General features: G+C 37.4%; 1 protein-coding gene and 1 pseudogene across 4 annotated transcripts in view; both read left to right on the forward strand.

The window, feature by feature from the left end:
- Nucleotides 1–27,072, forward strand: part of Cep350 (centrosomal protein 350) — a 135,220-nt gene that overhangs the window by 54,950 nt on the left and 53,198 nt on the right. For 3 of the 4 annotated variants that reach the window (XM_050135390.1, XM_050135392.1, XM_050135391.1), the window contains exons 14-26: nt 2,140–2,309; nt 5,234–5,420; nt 8,472–8,674; nt 9,341–9,504; nt 10,030–10,140; nt 10,541–10,681; nt 14,284–14,420; nt 16,070–16,192; nt 18,881–19,050; nt 20,405–20,601; nt 21,228–21,412; nt 21,937–22,024; nt 25,737–25,883. In XM_050135390.1, the coding sequence (XP_049991347.1) occupies nt 2,140–2,309; nt 5,234–5,420; nt 8,472–8,674; nt 9,341–9,504; nt 10,030–10,140; nt 10,541–10,681; nt 14,284–14,420; nt 16,070–16,192; nt 18,881–19,050; nt 20,405–20,601; nt 21,228–21,412; nt 21,937–22,024; nt 25,737–25,883 (2,023 nt within the window). The remainder of the gene's footprint in view (nt 1–2,139; nt 2,310–5,233; nt 5,421–8,471; nt 8,675–9,340; nt 9,505–10,029; nt 10,141–10,540; nt 10,682–14,283; nt 14,421–16,069; nt 16,193–18,880; nt 19,051–20,404; nt 20,602–21,227; nt 21,413–21,936; nt 22,025–25,736; nt 25,884–27,072) is intronic. The other variant, XM_050135395.1, reaches the window with a different exon arrangement.
- Nucleotides 7,327–8,375, forward strand: LOC126497392 (40S ribosomal protein S23-like; annotated as a pseudogene).

Here is a 27,072-nt window from a genome sequence, read left to right on the forward strand (position 1 = left end):
TTTTTTTTTTTTTTTTTTTTTGAGTTAATCTTGTATCCTGCTACATTACTGAAAGTGTTTATGAGTTGTAGAAGTTTCTTGGTAGAATTTTCGGGATTGCTTATGTAAACTATCATATCATCAGCAAACAGTGAGAGTTTGACTTCTTCTTTTCCAATTTGTACCCCCTTGATCTCCTTTTGGTGTCTTAGTGCTCTAGCTAGGATCTCAAGAACTATTCTGAATAGATATGGAGAGTGTGGACAACCTTGTCTTGTTCCTTATTTCAGTGAAATCACTGGGAGTTTCTCTCCATTTAGTTTGATATTGGCTGTTGGCTTGCTATATATTGCCTTTATTATGTTTAGGTATGTTCCCTGTATCCCTGCTCTCTCCAAAACCTTTATCATGAAGGGATGTTGTATTTTGTCAAAAGCGTTTTTGGCATCTAATGAGATAATCATGTGGTTTTTATTTTTTAGTTTGTTTATATGGTGGATTACATTGACAGATTTTCCTATGTTGAACCATCCCTGCATCTGTGGGATGAAGCCAACTTGGTAATGGTGGATGATGGCTCTGATGTGTTCTTGGATTCGATTTGCCAGTATTTTATTGAGTATATTTGCATCAATGTTCATGAGTGATATTGGTCTGTGATTATCTTTCTTTGTAATGTCTTTCTGTGGGTTGGGTATCTGAGTGATTGTAGCCTCATAAAAAGAGTTTAGCAATGTTCCTTTTGTTTCTATTGTGTGGGATAATATGAGGAGTATTGGTATTACTTCTTTGAAAGTCTTGTAGAATTCTGCTTTCCTGGTCTCCGCAGGAACAGTGGTTCTGTAAGTCTATTTCTCCATTAAAGCTGTATATATTTTTACAATCTGTCTGCATTTGTTTACACCGTTACAGAGCTTCATAGAATAGACCTGTTTTAGAGAGGAAACCGAAGAACAAATGTTAAATTGTACAAAATCATAAGATGAATTTGACTTTTTTAGAGTTTCATTTTCTAAATTTTATTACCATATAAATTTATATTTTTTCTTATTCAATATCTTTTATGTATCATAAAGTATAGCCCCCATAAAATTATTAAATAACCTTATAAAATTAGTTCTACTAACTTTCCATTAGCTGGAGTAATAGAAATGAATATTCATAAAAGTATAACAGCAAAATTGTGGTTTCAAATTTGAACCCAATGGGGCTGGAGAGATTGCTCAGCAGTTAAGAGCACTGACTGCTTGCTCTTTTAGAGATCCTGAGTTCAATTCACAGCAACTACACGGTGGCTCAAATTCAGTGGGATCTGACTCTCGTGGTGTGCAGGGAAATAGCACACACATACATGAATAAATAAATCTTCAGAAAAAAAGTTTTATTTGAACCCAAAGAAAAGATTAAATTTTTAAATTAAGGTTTTTAAGGATTAATTGTAGTGAGATTGATATCATCAATCAATACAATTTGATGCATTTTACTGTTAAGGTAGAATATATTAAATTGTTCTCTAAGAGTATCAGAGGAAAAATAATTATGCTTTATAAAAGTGATAAATTTGAGTAGAAATTGAGGACACATTTTCCTATAGTCATTTTTCTTATATATATCTGAAATATTTGTTTTTTTTTTTCATTTTTTATCTTAAAAAGATAGGCTTTGTGTTGCTCAAATTGACCTTGAACTTTTGGTCCTCCTATTTCTACTTCCCTAGTCTTTGGGAGGTTCTATCGACCACACCCAGGCCTTCATATATGCCAGGCAGACACTGTCAACCAGCCTTCATCTCTAGGCCTTTGTTTGTGCTAGGCAGACACTGTCAACTGAGCTGCATCTCCAGGCCCGAAACTTGACCTTCTTTGGTTTCACTTCATTAAACAGCTCATCTGAAATTTTCTGAGATGTAAACTGAGCCATAGGGAACCTTTTAAAATTGATGAAGAGACCTTATATTTACACTATTTGTTGGGCATGTCTGTCACTATTTAATTTGTCTACCTTTTGTTACATGTCTGTTGTTGTTGTTGCTTTTTCAACTCAAGAGGGTAAGCTTTGCTTGTGGCATCTGCTTGACATATTCAGAGCTCCTTTGAAATAGAATTTGTGACCTTAGATTTTTAATTTTTTCTTTAACTCCTGTTACTTTATCCTTGACAGAATTGGTGGTAGCAACTTAGGCATTCAGGAGGACCTTTCCAGCAGAAAGTCTGTCTATGATCTTTCTTCTGTGGACGCTACCTCTCAGCACTCCTCAGGGGCTCAGTCTGCTGTATCATCTCGTTCATCTGCCTCTAAAGGAAAGAAAGGGAAAAAGGAAAAGACAGAATGTAAGTAGAATTCTGCTTGATGACTTTTTCTCTTCTCAGTGGTTTTGTGGTAGTGACCTAAAGTTATGGTTTGATTCTATAAGCAGTAGATGAATTTATTTATTATAATGTCCTAACTTTCACATTTATAATTATAATATCTTTTGTCAAACCTTTTAATATATTTTATATTCTTTCATTTTGTTTTTTATTTTTATATTCATTTTTATTCTTTTAATACAAATGAAATACATAATTAAGAATTATAGATATTCATTCAAGAAATATAAATCAGGGCCAGCAAAATATGGAGATGACTTAGTGGATAAAAATACCTGCTGTATAATCCTGACACATGAGTTTGATCCCATGAACCCATGTAAAGGTGAATGAAGAGAATGAAGTTGTCCTCTGACGTCTGTATATGAACTGTGGCACTCTTGTATGGGTGCACATTCTCTCTCACACTAATAAATAAAATAAGAGCAAAAAATAAATAGAATTCATGCTTAATCCTTCTGTTCAGAGATAACTGCTATTATCATCTTTGATGACTTTTTCCAATATATATACATGATGCCATACACTCCTTTATTTAAATAATATTTCTTTGCAACTGTGTTAAAACAAACAAATAACTTGGTAGTATATCATGTACATGTCTAAGCATTATCAAGCGTGGTCTTCCTCAGTAAAGCAGACAAGAGTTCCTATGGTGATTTTGAAGAGCATGAGAAATTACTATGTATGTGTCACAGTATTTAGCAAAGTAGTTGCCCCTGTTAGCACTCAGTAAATTTTTTGAGTAATTGAGATACCTGCCAGTGTCTATAGTTGTACTCTATTAAAAAAAAAAAAAACAACAGCACTAATGTATGTGTGTATGATATGTGTCTTTGTGTGAAAGTCAGTGTACAGCCTTGGGTTTGTTCTCCCTTCCACCTTGAGACAGAGTCTCTTGATGTTTGACAGTAAGTACAGCAAGCTAATTGGCCCAAGAGCTTCTGAGGATTCTCTTCTTCCATCACACTGCTTACACATTAGGATTACAGGCATGCTACCATGCTTGGTCTTCATGGTTTTGCAGAAAGCACTTTAGGCAGTGAGCGATTTCTCCAGCCCATATTTGTTGTGTAGAACTACAACTAGGGCTATATAGTGGTCATGCCAAAACTTAAGTGCACAAAATGGTTCAAGCTTGTTAGTGATCTTTCTTTCTTTTACATTTTTTTTTCTAATTGAAAAGACAAACTGTTTGTCGAGTTGACAAATGTGAGGTGGAATGGGGTGCAGGAAGAAACTAACTGGTCGGTATAGGAAAGTATATTTGAACAAGCTTTAATTACCTTCATTTTCTGTTTAACATGACCAGTGCTAACATTTTACAACTTCATTATGGTAAAATAATACACACAACTGGGTGTGTTGGGGTATGCTCTTAATCCCAGCACTCCTGAGGCAGAGGTAGATGCATCTTTGTGAGTTCGAGGCCAGCCTGGTCTATATAATGAGTTCCAGGACAGCTAGGGCTATGTAGAGATTCTCTGTCTCAGAAAAACAGAAACAATAATAGTTATAATACACAATAAAATTTTATTAGGCTGGGAAAGTGACTCAATTGGTAGCATATGTGTCCTTGTCTAAAAATAATCCTGGGTTTGATCCCCACAATACATATGTGGTATGATGATGCATTACTGTAATTCCAGTATTCCAGAGGTAGAAACAGGAAGATCAGAAATTCAGGGTCTTCCTTAGCTGATAGTGAAACAGAGGGCAGCATAGGCTACACAAGATACCATCTTTTAAAAAAAAGGCAAGAAACAACAACAACAACAAGAAAAACCCAGCCATTTAAATCTTTTTCAAGTGGTATAGTTGAGTGACATTAAGTCTACATTTGTATCATTGTAAACATCACCACTGGGCATCCACTCTTCCCTCCCCAGCCATTTGTAGCCTCTGGACTTGTATAAGTTTGACTAATTTAGGTACTTCAGACAAGAAGAATATTAGACTCTGGAGTTACAGCCATGTACCATGACCAGCATTTTCTTAAATGGAGGCAGAAGAATGAACTGCTTTTTATTTTAGATATGGAAAATAAGTTTTAAATAAAAACTAATTTTAATACCCTGATCTGTTCTTTTATTACTGAAAAAATTTATCAACTCTCTCAACAATGAAGCATGAATAAAAACTCAGAGACAGAAATTGGGGTTCAACCTAAAGATCAGAAAATTCTCAATCCGAAATGGCGATCCTGCCTCCAGAAATGTCAGAATGAGACTGAGACTGAGAGCTGTCTCCTCCCATTTTATATTCCTCTCTAGTTCTGGGATTAAAGGCGTGCACCACTACCACCTGGTTTCTATGGCAAGCTAGTATGGCTACTGGGATTAAAGGTGTGTGTTATGAATGAAGTACTACACAGCAGAAAAAATGACATCTTGAAATTTGTAGGCAAATGGATAGAGCTAGAAAACATCATTTTGAGTGAGGTAACCCAGACCCAGAAAGACAATTATCACATATACTCACTCATAAGTGGTTTTTAAACATAAAACAAAGAAAACCAGCCTAGAAATCACAACCCCAGAGAACCTAGACAACAATGAGAGACATACATGGATCTTACCTATATGGGAAGTAAAAAAGACAAAATTTCCTGAATAATTGGGAGCATGGGGACCATGCGAGAGGGTTGAAGGGGAGGGAAGAGATAGGCAGGGGAGCAGAGAAAAATGTAGAGCTCAATAAAAATCAATAAAAAAAATGGGGGAATAAAAGGTGTGTCTTATTGTTGTCTGGTCCATAAGCTTCTTCAGTGTGGATATTTTACTTTTCTGATCCTCAGGCAAACTTTATTTATTAAAATACAAATGAAATGCCACCACAAAGTAAGTCTAATGTTGGAAATTTGCTTACTACAATTTACTTTCCAGGGTTGGAGTCATTCACTGGGAATTCTCAGAGCTCACTTATTGATGAGGAGAAAGTACCGTCTGACTCAGAACGTGGTTCCCATCAAGGAAAGAAACTTGGAACAGACAGTAAACTTGCTGTTAGAGACTTTGAGCAGACTCTGGACACTGAGAGCACTTTGGAAGAACTTTCTGGTCATTCTGTGAGGTAAAACAGTATATATATATATATTCTTTTTGCTGCAGTTTGAATATCATTGAAGTTAGAATCTTGGCATTTAGTGAATTTGGTAAATTTCAGCATGGCAGTTCCCTATTCATGTTTGAACTGGTACAAAGTTGTTATTTTAAAATTAAAAACTTATTTAAAAACTCTGAAAACTGAGCCGGGCAGTGGTGGTGCACGCCTTTAATCCCAGTACTCAGGAGGCAGAGGCAGGCGGATCTCTGTGAGTTCGAGGCAAGCTTGGTCTACAAGAGCTAGTTCCAGGACAGGAACTAAAAAGCTACAGAGAAACCCTGTCTCGAAAAAACAAAACAAAACAACAACAAAAACACCGAAAACTTATCTTTTTGAAATGATAGTCTAACGGAATCTTCTCTGCAAAGCAAATATAATTTATTTTATAAAAACATACAGTGAATTATAGAGCCCTTTTGTTTAATGTTATAGAATTTAAAATGAGAATTCCTTTTAGGTACTGTAAATGAATTTAACTTTAGTTTCTTATATAGTGTTTTGCTTTCTATGGTTCAATTAAGGTTGTAAAATAGCACATGGAAAGTTGTAGAAATATATGATATCTTTCTTTAAGGTAATACTGATCTAAATAATCACATACCAACCAGTCAGGCCCATCTTTCATATGACTCATCCCTTTGTCTAGTAGTGTTTTTATGTTTGAGTTCAATTAAACCTTATTTTGCTTAATAATGGATTCCAGTCTAAAGGGCAGTAATGGTGCTAATTTGTACATGCTAACGAGACTCTACAAAGTGCTTCCTTTAAGTGAAAGGTAAATATTTTGACATGAAAAGGGAAGGAAAAGATTGTATGCTGAAGTTATGAAGCTCTACTGTGAATAAACCTCTTATCCCCGAAGCTGGGAGGAGGCTAGAAGAAAGTCATAGTAATTTGACCTCAGACTGGAAAGCTTGCAGCCACAGGTGGCAGAGTTAGGCTGGAGAGAGTTCAGTGTATAAGAGCACTTACTGCTCTACAGAGGACCTGGGTTTGGTTCTCAGCACCCATGTTGTAACTCTCAACCACCTATAACTCCAGTTCTAGGGAATCCAATGCCCTCTTCTGGCCTCCTTGGGCTCCTGCCCAGATCATGTAGATAGAGACATACACTGAGGCACATACACGTAAAATGAGTATTTTTTAATATACAGAAAAGGCATTAATTGTGTTAATTGTGTGCATGCGCGCATGTACGTGTGTGTGTGTGTGTGTGTGTGTGTGTTTGTGTGTATCAGGCTTTGGTGCTACCTAGGGTTTCAGGTGTCCATTGGAGGTCTTGGAACATATTCCCCATGCCTATGGAGAGGCACTACTGTTAACTCCTTAAGTCCTCAGTTAAAGACCTTTGTAAGCCAGTAACTGCTTCTCAAAACTACTTTTATTCAAATACTCAAGCCAATTATAATTTTTGTCTTTGAAAGTCATGTTTTTTTTCAGAATATAAAAACAAACTTAGTATATTAGAAATATGTTTATTGTGCTAAATACTTTATAGAGTGTCTCTTAATTTATTTAACACATATTTGGTGCAAGATAACATGAATGTTACGGGTTTTTCTTTTGTTTGTTTGTTTGATTTTTCAAGACAGGGTATCTCCGTAGCTTTTGGTTCCTATCCTGGAACTAGTTCTTGTAGACCAGGCTGGCCTCGAACTCACAGAGATCCTCCTGCCTCTGCCTCCCGAGTGCTGGGATTAAAGGCGTGCGCCACCACCGCCCGTTGTTACGGGTTTTTTTTTTTTTTTTTTTTTTGTTAAATTAAGTGCCTTAAGAATTGTTACAATCAGTTGTGTGAGGTTAGTTAAGAAAAAGCTCAGAAAGTGTTGTAGTATTAAGAATTAGGAGCTCTCGGGCCCATGGCGTCGGCAAGATGGGCAAGTGTCATGGTCTCCGTACTCCAGGAAGCTCCGCAGCCACTGCTGGGACCAGAAGTGGCATGACCAACATTACAAGAAAGCCCACTTGGGCACAGCCCTGAAGGCCAGTCCTTTTGGAGGTGCCTCTCATGCCAAGGGAATTGTGCTAGAAAAAGTAGGAGTTGAAGCCAAGCAGTCAAATTCTGCTATCAGGAAGTGTGTCAGGGTGCAGCTCATCAAGACGGCAAGAAGATCACAGCTTTCATCCCCAATGATGGTGGCTTGAACTTCATTGAGGAAAACGATGAAGTTCTGGTTGCTGGATTTGGTCAAAAGAGTCATGCTGTAGGTGATGTTCCTGGAGTCCACTTTAAGGTTGTTAAAGTCGCCATTGTGTTCCTTTTGGTCCTGTACAAAGGCAAGAAGGAAAAACCAAGATCCTAAATTTTGACAGTGGAAGCACAGTAATAAATTTTCCTATTCTGAGAGAAAAAAAAAGAATTAGGAGCTGGGCGGTGGTGGAACATACCTTTAATCTTCACTTGGGAGGGAGAGGCAGGTGGATCTCTGAGTTAAGGCTAGCCAGGTCTACAAAGCAAGTTTCAGGATAGCTAGGTCTGTTATACAGAGAAACCCTGTCTCAAAAAACCAAAGCCAAAAGAAAAAAGGTATGTATAAAATATTGGAGATGACAATATGAAATTAATTTTTCATATTGTCTTTGGTTTAATAGAAAATGTTGAAAGAATCATGGCTCTTTAAAAAAATTTAAACACAAAACGATATTTGAGAGACGTTTTAATATTTGTTTCTAATGTTTTTTTACATATGGTTATATTTTTATTAGTGTATAATGACTATCTTAGATTTTGCTTCCTAATACAATGAATGAATTGTGATATATGTGATTAAGTAGTAGTTTAACCAATAACCTATTTTACTATTTTATTTAGGGTGGGTTTTATCTAGCTTGTTCAAAACTCTTATCTAGCAACTAGAGATGTATTCATACACATCTAATCAGAGTAGCGACTCCATTGAGTGAATGCCTACGTCATAATTAGTAAAGTTAAATAATGTTGGTAAAGAAAAAAAATGTTATTGATTAGTTGCTTCTTGGAGTAGTTTTTCTAATGTCTTTATGCAAAAAACTTTCTAGTGGCTCATCAGACAAGGGAAGATCTCAGAAGACTCCAACTTCTCCCCTATCTCCAAGTTCGCAGAAATTGTTACAGTTTGACCTTCCTGGGACTTCTTTAGAAAGATCTAAGTCCTCAGTCATAGTTCCTTCAACTACCACTGGATTTAAGCCCACTTCAGCTTTCACTGATATGAACAAAACAGAGACGGCTTCAACACCAGGCAAGTAGATTCATGCAGATAGACGTTTAAAAGTACAGTGTTGGGGTATAGTTTGGCTGGTAGAGTGCTGGCTAGCCTGCATTATGCTCTAAATTTGAACCCTGACACTACATAAATCAGATGTGGTGGGGCTTACCCCTAATCTCAGGATTTGGAAGGTAGAAGCAGAAGTTCAACATTGTCCTAGGCCACCTAGTGAGCTAGAAGGGTAGCCTGGGTTACATGAACCATATTTCAAAAGAGAAGAAGAAAATACCAAAATAAAAAAAATAAGTTACTATTTACTTTTTCCCCCTGAAAATTCTTTTTTTCCCAATTAAGTGATAGGGAAATATTTCAAGTTTATGTGATTGCTCTTTGAAGTATTAAACAAAAGTTATATAGAAAATTAAGTACTGAAAAGCATAAGAAATTCAACACCTTTCCCCATGTTGTCAGTATTAGTTAAAATTCATCCCCAAAATAATATATTCTGTTTATAGACATGTAATATATATGTTCACATATATACACACATAAAACAAGAAAAGAAGTAACTGTTAAAATACAATATATTAATAAGTCACTGTCTTTAGTTCAAGGGAAGGGTAGATTTGTTACGCGCTCATAAAATGAGTCATTGTCATTCATATGAACCGTTTGATTAACAATTCTTCTGTCCCCCAGGTTCTAAGCGTTTTTCTCCTGCTGGTCTTCAGCATCGCATGGCTGCAGAACTCAGTTACCTGAGTGCCATTGAGGAGTCAGTGCGTCAGTTGTCAGATGTGGAGCGAGTTAGAGGCATTTCTCTTGCTCAGCAGGAGAGTGTATCTCTGGCTCAGATCATCAAGGTATCAGTTGAATTTTTTTCTCCATGGTTTCCTCTTTTCTCTGTGTTTGGAAGTACTCTTAATGAGTTTTGTATGTTTGAAGAAAATAAACTTTCAGGCCAAGCATGCTCGTGCATGCCTTTAATCCCAGCACTCAGCAGGCAGAGGCAAGAGTATCTCTGTGAGTTCAGGTTCAATCTCCTGTTCTATATGGCAAGTTCCAGCATAGTAAGACTTCATATAGAGGAAACCTGTCTCAAAGAAGAAAGAGAGGGAGGGAGGGAGGGAGAGAGAGAAAGTATCTGATGACTTTTGGGTGTACTACCTTTCCTTTAGTCTCTAGTTGTTTGCAGTAGAGCTGTGTGAGTCTAGTGTGGTGTTCACTTTTGCAATTCTAGCTGTACATGCAGTAAGCTGAGGCAGCTTGATCCATAAAGGACCTGTTTGAAGAAAGAAGATAGGAAACAAAGGGATGTATTAACTGTAGCCATTGTATCAAAACAGCTTAATGCTGCAGAATTAATATTTCATCACTTTAATTTAAAGGCACAGCAACAGCGCCATGAAAGAGATTTAGCCTTACTGAAGCTAAAAGCTGAGCAGGAAGCTCTGGAGTGCCAGAGGCAGCTAGAAGAAACCCGTAACAAAACAGCTCAGGTGATTTTTTTTTTTTTTTTTTGTGGCGGGTATTGATTCTTTAAACCTAAAATTTTATATTTAGAAATTTCACTGTAGAACTCCTTAAGTATATAAGAATAAAAATGAAAGGTTGGGTTGTAAATATTTTAGTACTTTATATGTCATAATTCGTGACATTTGAGTCATCTAGCAATCCTTTAAAATAAGCAGTCAAGACTCAGTCCTCATTTAGAGCAGTGGCAGCCACTGTGCATTGTGATTAATCACCCACAGACCCTTCAACTATGAAATCCAGGTTATAATCAAGCCTAGTTTTGATAAATTATTTGGTCCATGAGACAAATTTATAAGTTAAAACTAAGTTACACAGAAGGAAGACTAAAACCTAAGCTTTTCACCCCATTTTATTTATTTATAGGTCCATGCAGAATCCTTACAGCAGGTGGTTAAGTCTCAAAGAGAAGTGACTGAAGTCCTCCAGGAAGCAACTTGTAAAATAGCAGCTCAGCAGACAGAGACTGCTCGCCTCACCACAGATGCAGCCCGGCAGATCTGTGAGGTAAGAGGCACTGGAGCCCTCCTTCTTCTTCTACGTCATTCTGAATAACTTAGATCTTGCAAGAGATGGGTATCTAACTCTTAAAAGATGCATACTTAGACTTAGTGAGTTTTAGTGAGGATAAGGTTGACATATACATTGGTAATGTATTGTACGTATGAAAGTTAGAACAATGATAGAGAACTCTAAATCTCTACCTTTTGGTAAGCTTTTTATGAAAGTCTTAACTATTGATACATAATTTATAAATAGTATAATATATTATGTTGAATACATAGTATATATCTCTCTAAAATACTAGTACAGTCAGAAATAGAATATGCCTATCATTCCCCTCTTTCATGCCTCTTTACAGTTAGTCCCCAGTCTTGGCATCAGGGGAGCTTCATGACTGTGTCTTTATTTTATTTGATTTTTTTAAAGGCAGGGTCTCATGAAATCTAGGCTGGCCTCAAGAATGCTATGTAGCTAAGGATGACCTTGAACTCCTGATTCTCTTCTATTCTCCCAAGTGCCAGGGTGAGAAGTGTAAGCCACTCTCTTGGTTTACATGTTTTTGTTTTTAACCCATAGTGAGATTAGTCATTATCCATTAAAAATATTTTATTTGTATGGGTGTTTTATCTGCATGTATGTTTGTATACTACGTGGTGCTCATGGAGGCCAGAAAAGGGCGTTAAATTCCCTGGAACTGGAGTCACAGACAATTGTGAGCCAGTATGTGGGTGCTGGGAATTGAATCAGGATCCTCTGGGAGAGTAAACAGCCAGTGCTTTTAACTTCTGAGCCAACTTTCCAGTCGTTCAATATCTTTTCTTTTGCCATACCAATGGTAAAGCCAGAAATAATTTTATTTCTTTCTCCATGAAAAGGATATTATCATCTATGGATAGAGTTTGATTTTTAGCAATTCTGAAAATTAGAAGTATTTGTGAAATGACTGCCATTAAAAAAATTCTATGTGTCAGCACCTTTAATCCTAGTACTTAGGAGGGAGAGGCAGGTGGATCTCAAGTTTGAGGCCAGCCTGTTCTACAGAGTAGGTTTCCAGGATAGCCAGAGCAACACAGAGAAACCCTATCTTGGAAAAAAACAAACAAACAAAAACCATGTATCTGTGAATCTATGTAGGGTACTCTGAAATTAAATAAATATAAAGTTAGTCTTGTTTCTTAAGCAAAAATTTTAAAAGATATTTATTTTTAGAAAATCTATGTGTTGGGTGTGAGCCAACCCTGAGAACATGAGCATGAGAGACCTAGCCCCAACCCCACCTGCCACGGGGCAGCATGGGCTGGAGAGAGTTGCCTTGCCTCTGTCCCCATCCACCAACGGCTAAGGCAGGTGAGAGAGTTGACCCTAAGATAGTAAGAGTGGGAGAGCGGTCCCTGCCCCTCCCCCCACCACATACCTAGCAAGCTGCAGCACTTGGGAGAGCAGGCCCTGCATCTCTCCAGGGCAGCACAAATAGAGCCTACCCTAATTAGTGAAGGTGTGGACAAGCCATCCCTGAAGTTGTGAGCATGGGAGAGCTGCCCCATTGCTCATCTGTCCCATGGCAGCATGGGTAGGGAAGATAACCCCACCACCAACAACATCTGAGGCTGATGGGAGAGCCAGAGAACAGACCCTGCACCTTACCTGAGCAACACAATAAACTCAACCCTGTTGGTAGAGGTGTGGGTGAGCCAGTCCGAGTAGTGGGCTGGGAACAGTTGCCCTCCTACCTGCCTTCCCATCAACGCCTGCAGCAGGTGGGAGAACTGTGGCCAGTGCAGGATTGGGTGAGCCTTGCCCGAAGTTGTAAGCCATGGGAGAGCTATCCCCATTTCCCATCTGGTGGACCAGACCCTCCAGCTGCCCAGGCCCAGACCCAGGGTTATGACTTGGCCAGCCCCAACATCTGCCCCATCCATGGCCTGCTGGAGCATGTGAAGGAACATAACCTGCAGGATCTCCACAACACAGGGTAACAAGAGGATATGCAGGAAGAATCCTAATGAGGGCCTAGCATCTATAGTGTAGTAGAAACCAGAGGCCTCGAACCAGACCAGTGACTCTGCCATGAACACTTGCAAGTAAAGATGTGTGGATAAAAGGGTTTATGGCATGACTCACTGTGTCACACTTCACATGTGTTGCAGCTTCCATGATGAGATTTTTAATTTTTTCCCTTTTCCCCCAATTTTTCTCTTAAATTTTGTTTTATTTGGGGGTGGGGTAGATTAGAAGAGATGGGGAAATAATGGGATCAAGATACATGATATAAAAAACACAGAGAATAAATATAATTTTAAAAAAAAATCTATGTGCTGGGCATGGTGGTGCACATCTTTAATCCCAGTTCTTGGAGGCAGAGGAAGATGGATCTCTGTGAGTTTGAGGCTAGCCTGGTCTACAGAGTGAGTTCTAGGACAGCCAGGGCTACACAGATAAATCCTGTTTTGAAAAAAAACAAAACAAAACAAAAAATAAACTAAAAAATGTGTGTATGGGTATGTGTGTGTGTGTTTGAGTGAGTGTAGGTGCCCCAAGAGTCAGAAGAGATCATTGGATCTCTTGCAACTGGAATTACACATGGTTTTAAACCACAAAGTAGGTGCTGGGAACTGAGCTTAGGTCCCATACAAGGTCAGTGTGCAGTCTTAAACACTATACCACCTCTCCAGCACCTCTTAATAAAATTTTAACTTAGTAGAAAACATTAACAAAAGATTTTTAAAAGTACTATTAAGTCATCAAATGAAGGAATAGCTTAAAACTGTAATTGAAAAATTATCAAATAAATAATATGTTAACAGTTATAATAAGGTGTAAGGGATAGGCAAATGTACTTCATGGTACAAAATATTTAGAAAGTAAGCAAGGGCTGGACTTATTCTCAAGGGAAGACTAAATTTTGGTTTACTGTTGCTTATTATATGATTTGAAGATGTTTCCTATATGACTAATAAATTGTTATAGTGGGTAAAACTTTAGAAATTATTGAATTCTACTTTTTCCCCTAAGATTTATTCATTTTTGCTTGTGTGTATGTGTGAGTGCCTGCATGTATGTTACTTTACTGTATGCATGCCTGGTGCCTGTGGGGACCAGTAGAGGACATGTGACCCCCTGGAACTAGAGTAACAGATGGTTATGAGCCTCCATGTGTGTGCCGGGAACTGAACCAGTTTCTCTGTAGAGCAGCTGGTATTCTTAACTGCCTAACTTCTTCCCAGCTCTTTAATTCATTTTCCTAAGATGAACCTGTTATGACTTAAAGAAGCTAAATGACTTGATTGTAGTAGTTTATCAGAGGCAGAATTTATTTTGATTTCAGTTCAGTGATCTTTTTTAAAATTATGTTTGTTTATTTACATGGCAGAGGTAGGTGAGTTCAGATGTTGAGGTCAGAGGACAACTTGAAGGAGGTTCTTCTCTTCTGCTACGTATGAGTCCTGGAGAGCCAACTCGGGTCCTCAAGTTTGGCAGCCATTGTCTGAGGACATCTTGGTGGCCCCAGTTCAGTGATTTTTTTTTTCAGGACGTTCTCCTTTTCAGGTGTCCTCTGATACTACCTTCTAAAATCTACCTGTGCTATTTTGTGTGTTCACATTCAGATGGCAGAACTAACTCGGACACAAATTTCCGATGCCATTGGTGCTTCTGGAGTTTCCCTAACAGCACTGTATGACCACCAGCGGCAGCATCTTCCAGACTTTATGAAACAACTGAGGACCAAAGCTGAAACAGATAGGTAAGTATTCAGCCATTCAAAAATATGTAATGAGGTATCTTTTCTATCCCATGCACTATTTAGGGTATTGAGAATACAATTAAGTCCAGTGGAAAAAGAAACATTTGGCAACTACTCAGCTAAGTGAAAGATGCTTTATAAACTTAGATAAGTGTTCTAAAAGAAGCACGCATCTCAGAGGATATAGTATATAAGGAATAATTGATATAAAGGAAGGAAATAGGCAGATTAAAGGTCTACAACATATATAAGGGGAAATGAAAACAGGAAAGGTCAGTGTAATGGAAGAAGAGAGCAAAGAGGAAAATGGTATGGAATTGGTTTAAGGGAAGGTAGGGTGGTGAGGATTAAGGTAACAGCAAGTAGAATTGTTCAAATTATTTAGACTTTTTGGGCATCTACTGTGCTAGTGTGGGTTTATTTGGTAATAAATATAAGTGTACAATGTCAAATACTAAAGAGCTAATAAGGAAAGCAATTATTAGGGTGTGATTGTGAAAGTTTATTAGTTCTTCTATAATAGGTGAGGAAGCATCTTGTAAGCCTAGTTGGGAAGGATAAGCCATGTAAGATATATAGAGGTTAGTCTATAATTTAACTTTGACAAAGTTATATAATAAATTTACTAATATCTAATTGAGAAAGTCATAGAGGTTATGAGATTGGGATTTGTACTCCTTGCTTTCTTATTGACTTAAACATAGGTAGGTTCTTGGAGTATGTGGTAGGGTGAGGGACAGCTGTTGGTCACTCTAGACTTATTGATGCTGAGAGAGCTTCTTGTTTGGAAGCTGGTGAGGGCAGGACCTTGCAGATGTTAGCATTTTGGACTTTACTTTAGAAACATGAAAAGTCATTTAAGAAGTTTTAGGACAGGGTCTTACTTTGTAGCCCTGCCTGGCCTGGAACTTACTATGTAGACTAGACTGGCATCAGACTCAAAGAGACCTGCTTCCCAAGTGTTGGGATTAGATAAAGCTGTATGTCACTATGCCCAGTTATACTGTGGGTAAATGTGGTTTTTCTTTGGGGAGGTTTTTTTTTTTTTAATCAGGGTCTCACAATGGAAGGCAGTATAGCCTAGAACTTACTGTGCAGCCCGTGCTGCCGTAAACTTGTGGCAGTCCTCTGGTTTTGTTCCCTTTGTTCTCCTAAGTGAGTGCCATTGCTCCAAGCTTTGGGGGTTCTTTTGTTCTTTCTTTTTCTTTTTCTTTTCTTTCTTTTCTTTTTTTTTTTTTTTGTAGTTGTTTTATTTTGGTTTGGTTTTCTGAGACAGAGTCTCATGATGTAGCTCTGGCTGTCCTAGAACTCACTCTAGAGCAGATTGGCCTTTAACTCAGAGCTCCTCCTGCCACTGTCTCTGCAGAGCTGGGATTAAAGGCGTGTGCCACCACTGTCTGGCTTGCTTTGTGGGTTTTATTTCTTAAATAATATTTTGACTGTCTCTAATTCATAGAAACTAGGAGTAAATAGAGACAGTGTTCTTGATATGTTGTATGACCTTTTCTATGTGTGAATTCTAAAATACTTTCTAACACTTTGTCATTTTTATGCATTCATCATTTTATCTCCAATTACTATTAAAGAGTATTTAAAATCTTTACTGGAGACCTAATATTTAATCAAGTCTTGTTTTGTTTTGTTTTTAGGATAAGTCAGTCTGTGTCGCTCTCTCAGAATAAAGAAGGATCTCTGGACTCAAAGCGTCAGAAATATTCCCCTTCATATGACAGTTATTCTGAGTCTTCAAGGTACAAGAATCATGATCGAAGGTGAAGAAAGTTTGTTTCAGTACAGTTTGATGAATTCTGATAAATGATTTAAACATTGCTTTTTCTTTCTTAAATTTTTTTTTTTTGGTATAAACTGAGTAATGTCTGGTTTTAAAGTGCCAGCCTCCCCTTTTGATTAGTAAATGTAAAAAATATTTGTCCATGTAATGATGCACTATTATTCCTTGAGGGTATAGTAATATAAACATTGCATAGGCTGTTCCTTCTACATGCAACTTTCAGAGCAATCTTTCAAGTCAGACAATAATATGACTAGATTAAAGAAGGGAACTGAGACCCCCTAAAGAAATTATGAGTTCTCACAAAACATTTCTACATATACACATAGACACATGCTTATACACACATAGGTTCGTTAAGGATTTGAGTCTTGATTTATCTGGTTCTAAAGCCTGGGTTTATTGCATATTTCCATACTGACGTCTTTTTTTTCTTATCTTCTTTTCCCCCTCCCCCATTGTTCCTGCTCTCTTCTTTCTTATCTTTTTCTCTCTTTCCCTCCTCCTCTTTTCCTTTTCCTTCTCCTTTGAGATTATGGTTTCACTATGTTACTCTTGAGTAGCTATAATTGGGTTTACAAGCATGTGTCATCATGAACGCCTTTGTTCCTATCTGTTGGTGTTTTCATATGTACTAATATTATGAATGCTATTGAATAGTTTGCCATTTATACAGGGACAGTATTAATATCTGTATTTCTCAGTTATTGTTTCATCCTCTGGCAGGCTTCTTTCTAGCATTTCTAGTGGTACAATAAATAATCACATCATCATTTGCCAGGTGGTGGTGGTGCACACCTTAAATCCCAGCCCTTGGGCAGGGATTGGCGGATCTCTGTGCATTCGAGGCCAGCCTGGACTATAGAGCAAGTTCCAGAACAGGCTCCAAAGCTACACAGAGAAATCCTGTCTCAAACCAGCAACAACAACAACAACAACAAAAAAAAAAACAAAAACCCCACATCATCAAGTAAAATAAAACTTTAACTAAGGAAAAAGGAACTAAAAGCGTGAAAAGTAATGTGGGATGCGTACAACAGATATCGATTACTTCTTATGTTAAACCATGTGTTTCCTTTTTAACGTTAATGGGAGTTACCATCACTGATACTTCATTTTGGCTTTTGGGTTACTATAACGGATTGTTAGTAGGTTTCTTACTCAGCCATGTGATAACCAGGGTGATTTTTCTAAAGCTTGCACCCAATTCAGCTATTCACATGTTTGAAAGTTTTCCCAGGTCATTTAGGTTTCTTGTGACGATTTTTACTTCACATGTTTTTAGAGCTCATCTATGTTAGTATATATCACCATTATATCATCAAATCATTTCTTGTGCACACTTATATTTTGTTAGTTGATAGCCATTTGGGTTGTTTCTGCTTTTGTGGTATCATGAATAATTGTGTTGTGAACATCATTAATGTTCAAGTTCTTGTGTGGTTATGTATTTTCATGTTTCATGAGTGCATATTTAGGAATTACTGAACTATGTGATAACATGTTTTTGTTTTTGTTTTGAAAGACTGAAACTTTTTCAAGAATTGCCAAACTGTTTTCCAAAGCCTCAGGGCTTTCCCCCCAGGAGTGTGCAGTTTTCTCACATCCTCATGCAGACTAGGCACTCCTTTGTCTGCAGTCATGCAGGGGCTGACCATGTGCACTTGCAGCTCCCAGATTCACCATAGGTGATGGCAGGAGTTTAAGGAAAGGCAAAACTTAAAAGCCAGTGAAATAAATACAGGAAAATTTAGCTCTAAAGGTAGAAAGAAAAATATTAAGAATAGAATCATGGAATATAAGAAAAGAGAGGTTTTATTTGATATTTAATTTTGATATAAATTCAGGCTTTCAAAAATGTACCAAGAATAATATAAAGTCTTTAAATATCTTTCATTCATAGTATCCAAATGTTGATTTTCTCTCTCTCTCTCTCTCTCTCTCTCTCTCTCTCTCTCTCTCTCTGCCTGCCTGCCTGCCTGCCTGCCTGCCTGCCTGCCTGCCTGCCTGCCTATCTGCTTATTTATTTTAAAGCAAGTAGAGCCTTTAAAGACGGTCTAGAGGCTGTAATGACCTGGTGCAGTTTACCTCACATGCACAAGACTCTGGGCTCAATCCCTAACACCACATAAACCAAATGTGAAGGCTCCTGCTGGTAGGCTTAGTCCATGGGATGTAGTCGTGTAGAGCCGTAGTTTAGGGTCAGCCTTGGCTACATATCTAGTATAAGGCCAGCCTGAGCTACATGAGATCTTGTCTAAAAATGAAGAGATAAGTACTGCCTGGTGCTGTCACAGAGGCAAAAGCAGTTTATGAATTAGAAGTTTAGATAGTTTGTCAAGAACAGTTCTAGTAGCACAGTTAGTGATAAGTCATGTGCTGATGAAAGAAGATGGAAGTAGTGAGCAGAAGCCTCCCTTTAACCAGAAATTTGACTGTGAAATGAAATAGCGGAGTGATAACTTGAGAGCAGTGATTGTCTGTGTGTTTCCAAGTAAAACTTCTCTTCTTTCCAGTTATATTTTATAGTATGTCTGTCTATCTTTCTGTCTTCCGTTTATGCCTTGATTATAAAATAATCAGCCTTTTGGTCAGATAAGTGTGCTTTGAAGTTATGATCCTTAATTTATTTTTTGTATGTTTGTTTCCATAATATCTATATAAACAGAAGTAGTAGTGGGAGCAGCCGTCAAGCAAGCCCTTTAGTTCCATCTTGTAAGGAAGACGAGAAGAAATTCCACAGTGAAAAGATGGAGAGTTCAATTGATGAACAACTGCAGACTGCTGCAGATGATTCTCTACGAAGTGATAGTATTCCATCTCTTCCTGATGAGAAAGGTAACTTTCCTTGTACACATGTGCATTTCCTTTACACACATGCACATTTCCTTGTACACAAATGTGGGAACTGGAGGAAGGAATAGTGATCCTTGGGACAAGGTGGCAAGTGAGTCCACAAAACTCACATATTGACTCACTTGCTTTTTTGTGGTGCCGAAATTTGAACTCAGGGTCTTATGCATGCCAGGCAAGACCTTTGCTGAGGAGCTATGCTCTCCAGTTTTGTAGTTTATTTGGAAAATAGTAGTTAAAAGTGATAGACCTGCGTATTTAACTTAAGAGATTCCTTCCAAAGTGTTGTTTATCTTTACTGCATCCAGTAAATTGAAGGAATTATTAAGAAAAAAGGAGCCAAATCTTGAAGGCTTAGAAAATTCTCAGCCTATTTTTTTTTTTCTTTCAAGGCAGGGTTTCTTTTTTTTTTTTAATATTTATTTATTTATTTNTTTATTTATTATGTATACAATATTCTGTCTGTGTGTATGCCTGCAGGCCAGAAGAGGCACCACCAGACTGCATTACAGATGGTTGTGAGCCACCATGTGGTTGCTGGGAATTGAACTCAGGACCTTTGGAAGAGCAGGCAATGCTCTTAACCTCTGAGCCATCTCTCCAGCCCCTCAAGGCAGGGTTTCTCTGTGTAGCTTTAGACTGTGTCGTGTGGTGTGTGTGTGTGACTGTTTCTCCTGCATGTATATCTATGCACCACATGTGTGCTTCATGCCAGCAGAGACTGGAAACAAACAGTGGATCCCCTGGAACTGGAATTGTAGATGGTTGTGAGCCATTATGTGGTGGTCTCTGGAAGAAATGCAGCTGTTTTTGACCACTCGTCCATGTCTCCAGCCCCATCGAACCATAGTTTAAGAAGGGAGGTGCAGTGGGAGAAAGATGAAGAAAGCAAGCATATTTTGGAGAGAATGCCAAGAGTGTGCCTGGACATAAAGACTAGCCATGGATTTGGTCAGCCTTTATAACAGAAGCCAAAAATAAATGTGATTTCCAGCAGAAAGAATGCCGGTCTAAACTGAAGTAGGCTGGGTGGAATAGAGAAGAGCAGGCTGTAGCGCTCTGTGGGAAGGGTCGCTAGACTGTCTCCAGCTGTGAACATGTGGTCTTCAAAAGGGAGAAGAATGACAGATCAGCAGGGCTGCCACTGTCAGATCAGGCCAAGGTGCCAAAGCTGTTCTATTTCAGAAGGTGGGGCTACTCCCTCCCCCACTTCTCTCTTCAATTAGAAATTTACAAGTTTAAAAAAAAATCAAATTTTAGCATTGTCTAGACTGTTTTTACATTTATTTGTAATTGTAAAATTGGATGGTTGTAACATTCCTCCTCTTCATCCTATTAGACTCGACTTCTATTGCAACAGAATACTCCCTGAAATTTGATGAATCTATGACAGAAGATGAAATAGAAGAAAAATCATTTCGATCTTTACTACCTTCTGAGAGTCATCGTAGATTTAACATGGAAAAGAAAAGAGGCCATCATGATGACTCCGATGAAGATGCTTCCCCGGATAAGCCTGCACTGTCTTCTGCCAAGGTGTGTCTACTTAGGAGGTCATAGCTTCCCACAGATATGAGAATGTATTTTATATAAGTACCAGGCAAATATCAGAAATATTGTTCAAGAGATCAAATTTATATTATACATGTAAAATCTAGCTTGGTTATTCAGATGAAATAGAATATAAACGTTAGTTATAATAACACCTTTAAAGGATCTCAGCCAGTATTGCTTGCAGCTTTTTCACCTCATCCATCTGAAAGTAGACATTTCTTTCCAAATTGTATGCTTTTTTAAAAAACAGGAACAACTTTTTCCCTGCTTTGCTTCCCTGGGACAGTGCATGTGGTAATTGTTCATCAAGATTTTTTTTTTTACTGAATTTCAGTCCCTCTTAAATCTTTCTGAGTGATATTTTCTTATAGAGAGTTTTATGAGATGCTTGTTTGCTTTTTTTTTAATTTTCTTTCTGAGATAAACTCTCGCTGTGTTGCTCAGTCTCACAGACTCATGTAATCCTATCTCAGACTCTGGAACTAAAGATGCATGACCCCACTCCTATCTTTTGTAATTAACTTTTTATAAGTGCAGAAGTTTTTAAATGAAGCTAAATACCAAAAGATTTAGAAGGTGTTAATTTTGAAATAAACTGTATACTTTAGGAACTGAGCATGCCATTCTCGGGAGGACAGGACAGCTTTTCTAAGTTCACCATGGAGATGGTGCGACAGTACATGAAAGAAGAGGAAATGCGTGCCGCTCACCAGTCCTCACTTCTGCGTCTTCGAGAAAAGGCCCTGAAGGAGAAGACAAAGGCTGAATTAGCCTGGCTAGAACATCAAAAAAAGCAAGTTCTTCCAAGAAATGTAGATTTTACTAGTCAGTTTCTTTTGAAATAAGAAATGCTTCATGTCTTAAGATATTGTTGTTTGTTTTTGGTGTTGGGGAATCAAACCCTGGTTTGGTGAATGCTAAACTTGTGCTGTGAGCTGTGTTCCCAATCTGTCTTATCCGATGGGATTTTATCAACACAGTTCTCAAGTTAGAAATAGTGGCAGTAATCTTTGATTTGTGTTACTTGCAAAATAATTTTCCTACTGGTGGATATTTTTATTTCTCTTAGATCACTCCATCCAACTCATTATAGGTTGTCTGTTCTCTCGAGTGCTGTATTGCTATCCTTAAAGGATGGAGTCCAGGCTTTGTGTGTATTATACACTCAGTAAAACACTTAGTGTAACTTGAATTGTTACTTGTAACAATTGCTTTCCACATAGGAAGATATTAAATCAGTTTATAGGCTTTATAGTACTCAGGATTTTTTTACTTATAAATTTAATATTTGTATTAATGAAAGAATATTCCTTGCAGACATCTACGAGACAAAGGAGAGGATGATAAGATGCCTCCACTCCGGAAGAAACAGCGTGGTTTGCTTTTAAGACTGCAGCAAGAAAAGGTGTGTGGGAATAGCACCTATGTGACATAATTTGTCACAAGGGAAGTTTGTATATTGAATTACTTTGTCTAATCACATTTTGTTACTATCACTGTTTGTAAGATTTTGTTGAAACTACTGTTTACACCTATAGTACAATAATTATAGGCATTTCTTGCTAGTTTCACCTACTTCTCTTATTTTAAAACTGTCTTATTGCTAGACAATAAATCTGCCTTCATATACTACAGAGAATAAAGTAGTCCTTTAAAGTGCAAAATTTAAAAATTAAAATATATGCAGATGTGGGTTAATATTTAGTCATTCTTTCCCTGAGTAGATTTTCATGACATTAGTTACATATTGACTAGTTTTTTGGCTTTGGGACTTAGAAGGACCTTGGCTTTGAATTCTGGAGAAGCAGCACAGTGCATGGTGGTTGAGAACTCAGGCTCTGAATTGGCCTTGTTTTCGACTGATGACCACTCTAATTGTCTTCATAGAACCTTCACCCAGTAACTGGTGGTGAAGAAAGGGTTTATTCTGATTATATTTGAGAGGTTTCAGTACATAGGTAGTTGGTCCAGTTGCTTTTGAGCCTGTAGTTATATCATGGCAGAAGTACAAGGGGGTGAGGGATGGGAAGTAGGAGAGAGAGATTAGAAGGGACTAGGCATCACCCCAATGTAAGCTCTTCTTAAAAGCATACCACCAGCTAAATCCTCAACAAACTGGAGACTAGTCTTCTAATACGTGGGCCTTTTGGAGAAACTTACCAGTGATAGTAGAAGATTTGCATCCCTTGCCCCTTGGATGACTGTTCTCTGAAACAGTCATTGAGTGAATTTGTACATTATTTGCCTTAGAAATTCAAGCATAAACCAGTGCCCTTGCACAAATTGGGGGCATTAGATTACATTGTAGTCAAATTCTTTGTTTTCACATATATACAGTTTTTAAAAAGCATGTTTTGATTAATAAAGCCCTAATTACATGATAAAACGATAATCTTAGGATTGTGACCCTTGCATATCTGTGTTTTCTTATTGTGTTTATCAGGCTCTGTTTTGGCCATCTGACTACAGTGATTAGTACAAGGAAAATATTTGTACAGTTATTTGATTGGAAATTGAACTAGCCAAGTAGTTTTATCTTTTTTGTTTGGGTATTCCTTTATAGTCTTAAAATTAACATTCCCAAGTAATAGATTTCATTGTGACATTTTTGTATACCTTTATTATTATACTTTATTCATAGCCACCTTCCACAGTTCTATATTGTGCTCACCCCCATTTCCTTTTGCTGTTCCCTTGTTTCCCACAAGTGATCTCTCCCTTTGTCTTCATGCCACACACATTCTATCATTTTCTGTTTTCCCCCATTATACCCTTTCCTCCTGTTATTAACCTTTTTTCTACTTTCATGTCCTACACACACACAAACCTAAATCCAGATTCTGCATATGAGTTAGACTGTGATAATTAATTGAGTCTGGCTTATTTTACTTAATATAATAATTCCAGTTCTACCTATTTTCTTTTGAATATCATAATTTCATTCTCTAAAGTTGAATAAACTACACCTTCTTACTCAGTAATGTGTTGATAGACCTGTGGGGCTGGTTCCATGCCTTGGCTGTTGTGAATAGTGCAACAGTAAGCACAGGTGTGCAAATTATCTTTGTGGTGTGATGATTGACAGTCCTGTTTATGTGCTGACTTACTATAACCCTGTTCGGGCATGCCCAGGGGGGTACAACTAGGTCATCTGACATTTTTATTTTTGTTTTTGTGGAGAAAGCCCATACTGATTTCCTCAGTGGCTATGCCAGTTTACATTCCTACTAGTAATATACAGGTCTTTTTCTTTCTCTGTGTCCTCATCAGCATTTCTTGTCCTTTGTTTTCTTGATGATAGTCATTCTGATCAAGGTTAAAAGGAGTTTAAGTGTTCTTTTAATTTGCATTTCCTTATTGTAAACTAGTCACACAACCCCACTCTGGAACACTGACTACTCCTGCAGAGTACCTGGGTTCAGTTCCCACCACCCACATGGCAAATCACAATCATCAGTACCTCTGGTTCCAGACCCATGCCCACTTCTGGCCTTAGGCATTCTAAGCACATGATACACAGACATACGTACAGCAAACACCCATACACTCTTTAAAAAAGGTATGGTTGTGACATCAAAGAAAACAAAGGATGCTCTTCATTGTTACTGAAGATCAAGTTTTTTAGAGGAAGATAAAACTTTTATCTGCTACTTACTAAATAATTTTTCTTTTGAGATAAAAATATACTAATATTTTTTATTTTTTTAAAGATTTACTTATTTATTATGTATACAGTATTCTGCCTGCATGTCTGCCTGTATGTGTGTGCACAAGCACATGTGTACCATGGCGTGTGTGTGTAGGTAAGAGGTGTGTAGCTTTCAAGAGTCAGTGCTCTCTACCTTTGAGTTCTAGGGATGAAACTGAGGTCTTCCAGCTTGCAGGACAAGCACTTCCACCCACTGACTCTTCTACCAGAATTCTAACAATTATTGACAAGGATTTGTAAATGTAGATATTTATCTTGCACTTTGCTGCATTCTTGGAATCCCGAGTACTGACAAACTATTAACTTTTCAGATTGCTAATAATTAAAAAATAGCTCTCAAACATAATTAAAATAATAAAACTAGCAGATTTTTAGTATCTTTATTGTGCTTATCTTATTGGTAAAGTGATTTTTTTATGAGAAAGGATGTTTCTGATAATTGTTAACAATTATTAGCAGTGAATTTTTTTCCCCACTAAATTAGCTGCCAACACTACGTGACGAATGCTGGCTACAGTGTAGTACTAAGTGTTTCTGGTATATTGTAAGTGGTGAATACTCTTCTTGTTTTCTTTTGAAAGCAGGTGGTTTTTGTTGTTGTTGTTTTTTTAATTTATTTAACTTTATTTGCGTTGGTATGAAGGTGTCAGATCTCCCGGAACTGGAGTTAGAGACAGTTGTAAGCTGCCATGTGGGTGCTAGGAACTGAACCCAGATCCTCTTGGAAGAGCTGCCAGTGATTTTAACCACTGAGCCATCTCTCCAGCCCCCTTGTTGGTTTATTTTTGAGAAGATCTTTGTAACTTTTGCTGGCCTGGAATTTTCTGTGTAGAGTAAGCGGGCCTCAGATTCCTGTTGTTCCTGCCTCAGCCTCCCAGGTGTCCACCAGCATGCTCGGGTTGAAAGTATTTTTAAATCGGTATTGAGGGCAGTAGACTGATTCAGTGACTTGCTTTTCCTACTTTTAGGGCCTCTTAGAGACGCCTAGTTTATAACATGAAACAGTTAAGGTTAAAGCATTATTTTGGATAGTGAGAAATGTTTGTGTCTAAGAATTTAATAAAAGAATAGTGGTTACACTATTGATTTGCTGATGTTCATCTATTAAGCGGGTAAATGTAAAAATACGGTAACATTGTGGGACAATATAAAAGATATTTTAGATTTAGAAAAGACTGAATTTGCCAGCATCTTTAACTATAGTTTTTTAAGCTAAGAGATCATCTTTGTTTTAGAATTATGGTGTTCTTTTTAATATTTTCCTCCCTCACTAATTTGAGTGTTTTAGTATTGTTGTCTAGAAGTACATTATATCTGTGACATATAATGATTTGACTCTTTTTTATATGCTCCTTTGAACTTGTCTCCTTCAAAATTCAATTTCTTTTCCTACATATTTAAATATTAGGCAGAAATAAAACGTCTTCAAGAAGCCAATAAAGCAGCTCGGAAGGAAAGACAACTGATTCTTAAGCAGCAGGAAGAGATAGAAAGGATCCGGCAGACCACCATAAAACTTCAGGAGAAGTTGAAGTCTGCAGGGGAGAATAAATTGGTAATTTAAGTTAATTTTTTATTAATTTATTTTCTGCCTATATTGCTTGCTAATCTTAGCTCACTTTGTATTCTGAAATGATTGGTATGTTTGTTCAGTATGGTATAATAATAACTAGGCTAAAGACCTGTGTGCCTGCCCTTGTTTGTATACAGTGGGAGAACACCTTCATGTGGCATGTACTTGTTTTAGAAAGAACACATGATTCTCTCATTACCTTTAAGTTCTTTCCTCTTATGAACTAAAGTGGGACAGAATCTTTGGATTTGCTGATCCTTTTGTCATTTCTTCTCAGAGTTGAATAGAGTCTGTTGCTCATTGTATGGTACTCATATCCAGATTTAATTTTATATTGATATAGGATTCAAAGATATTAAGGCAAGAGCAAAATTTGGATCTATTCTAAGATACTGTGAAGTATCAGTACTGTGTTGGAAAACTCAGGATTTTATAACTATAAAATTTTAAATCCAGGATAATTCTCAATTTTGATTTTTGTAATATTCTTAAGTTAACAAAAAAATTAAGCACACTATAATTTATTTTTCTGAGTTGCATGACAATAAGTAGCCAACAAATTAACATTGATATATTATTACTATTTAACTTAAAGTCTTTTCAGTTTCTCCATTGTCAAAAGGGTGTTTTTTTTTTTTTTTTTATAAGAAATAACTAAAGCAGAAAACTACTAGCTTTCAGGTTTTGTGTCTGTTTTTTTTTTTTTCCTCCTTCATTCTAGAATAGTTTCTTGACTTTGCTATGTGAGAGGAATAGTTGCCAGTCATTTTGTAGAACATCCCCTAACTGGGATTTGTGTAGTGTTCCCTTGACATTAGGTTCAGGTCATTTATCTGTGATAGGAGTATCATGTAAGTGATGCTGTATTTTTGTTGCCATCAATAGTTTGACCTTGATTTTGATTGATTCCATTATTGATAATTGTACCTCAGTTACTTGATTAATATGATATATACTAGACTTTATTGTCTTAATGCATTAGTTACTTTTCTATTGCTATGACAAAATAATACCACCACAGAAACTTATAAAAGGAAGCATTCAGTTGGGTTGTCAGTATCAGAAGGCTAAGAGTCCATCATGGCATTGCATCATGGCGGCAAGTAGCAGGCATGTTGGCTGGAGCAGCTGAGAGCCAACATTTTGATCTACAAACAGAACACAGAGAGCA

This window comes from Alexandromys fortis, unplaced genomic scaffold, assembly GCF_014885135.2.
Source record: "Alexandromys fortis isolate MF-2015 unplaced genomic scaffold, M_Fortis_MF-2015_v1.1 scaffold_21, whole genome shotgun sequence".
In the NCBI taxonomy this organism is placed as follows: Eukaryota; Metazoa; Chordata; class Mammalia; order Rodentia; family Cricetidae; genus Alexandromys; species Alexandromys fortis.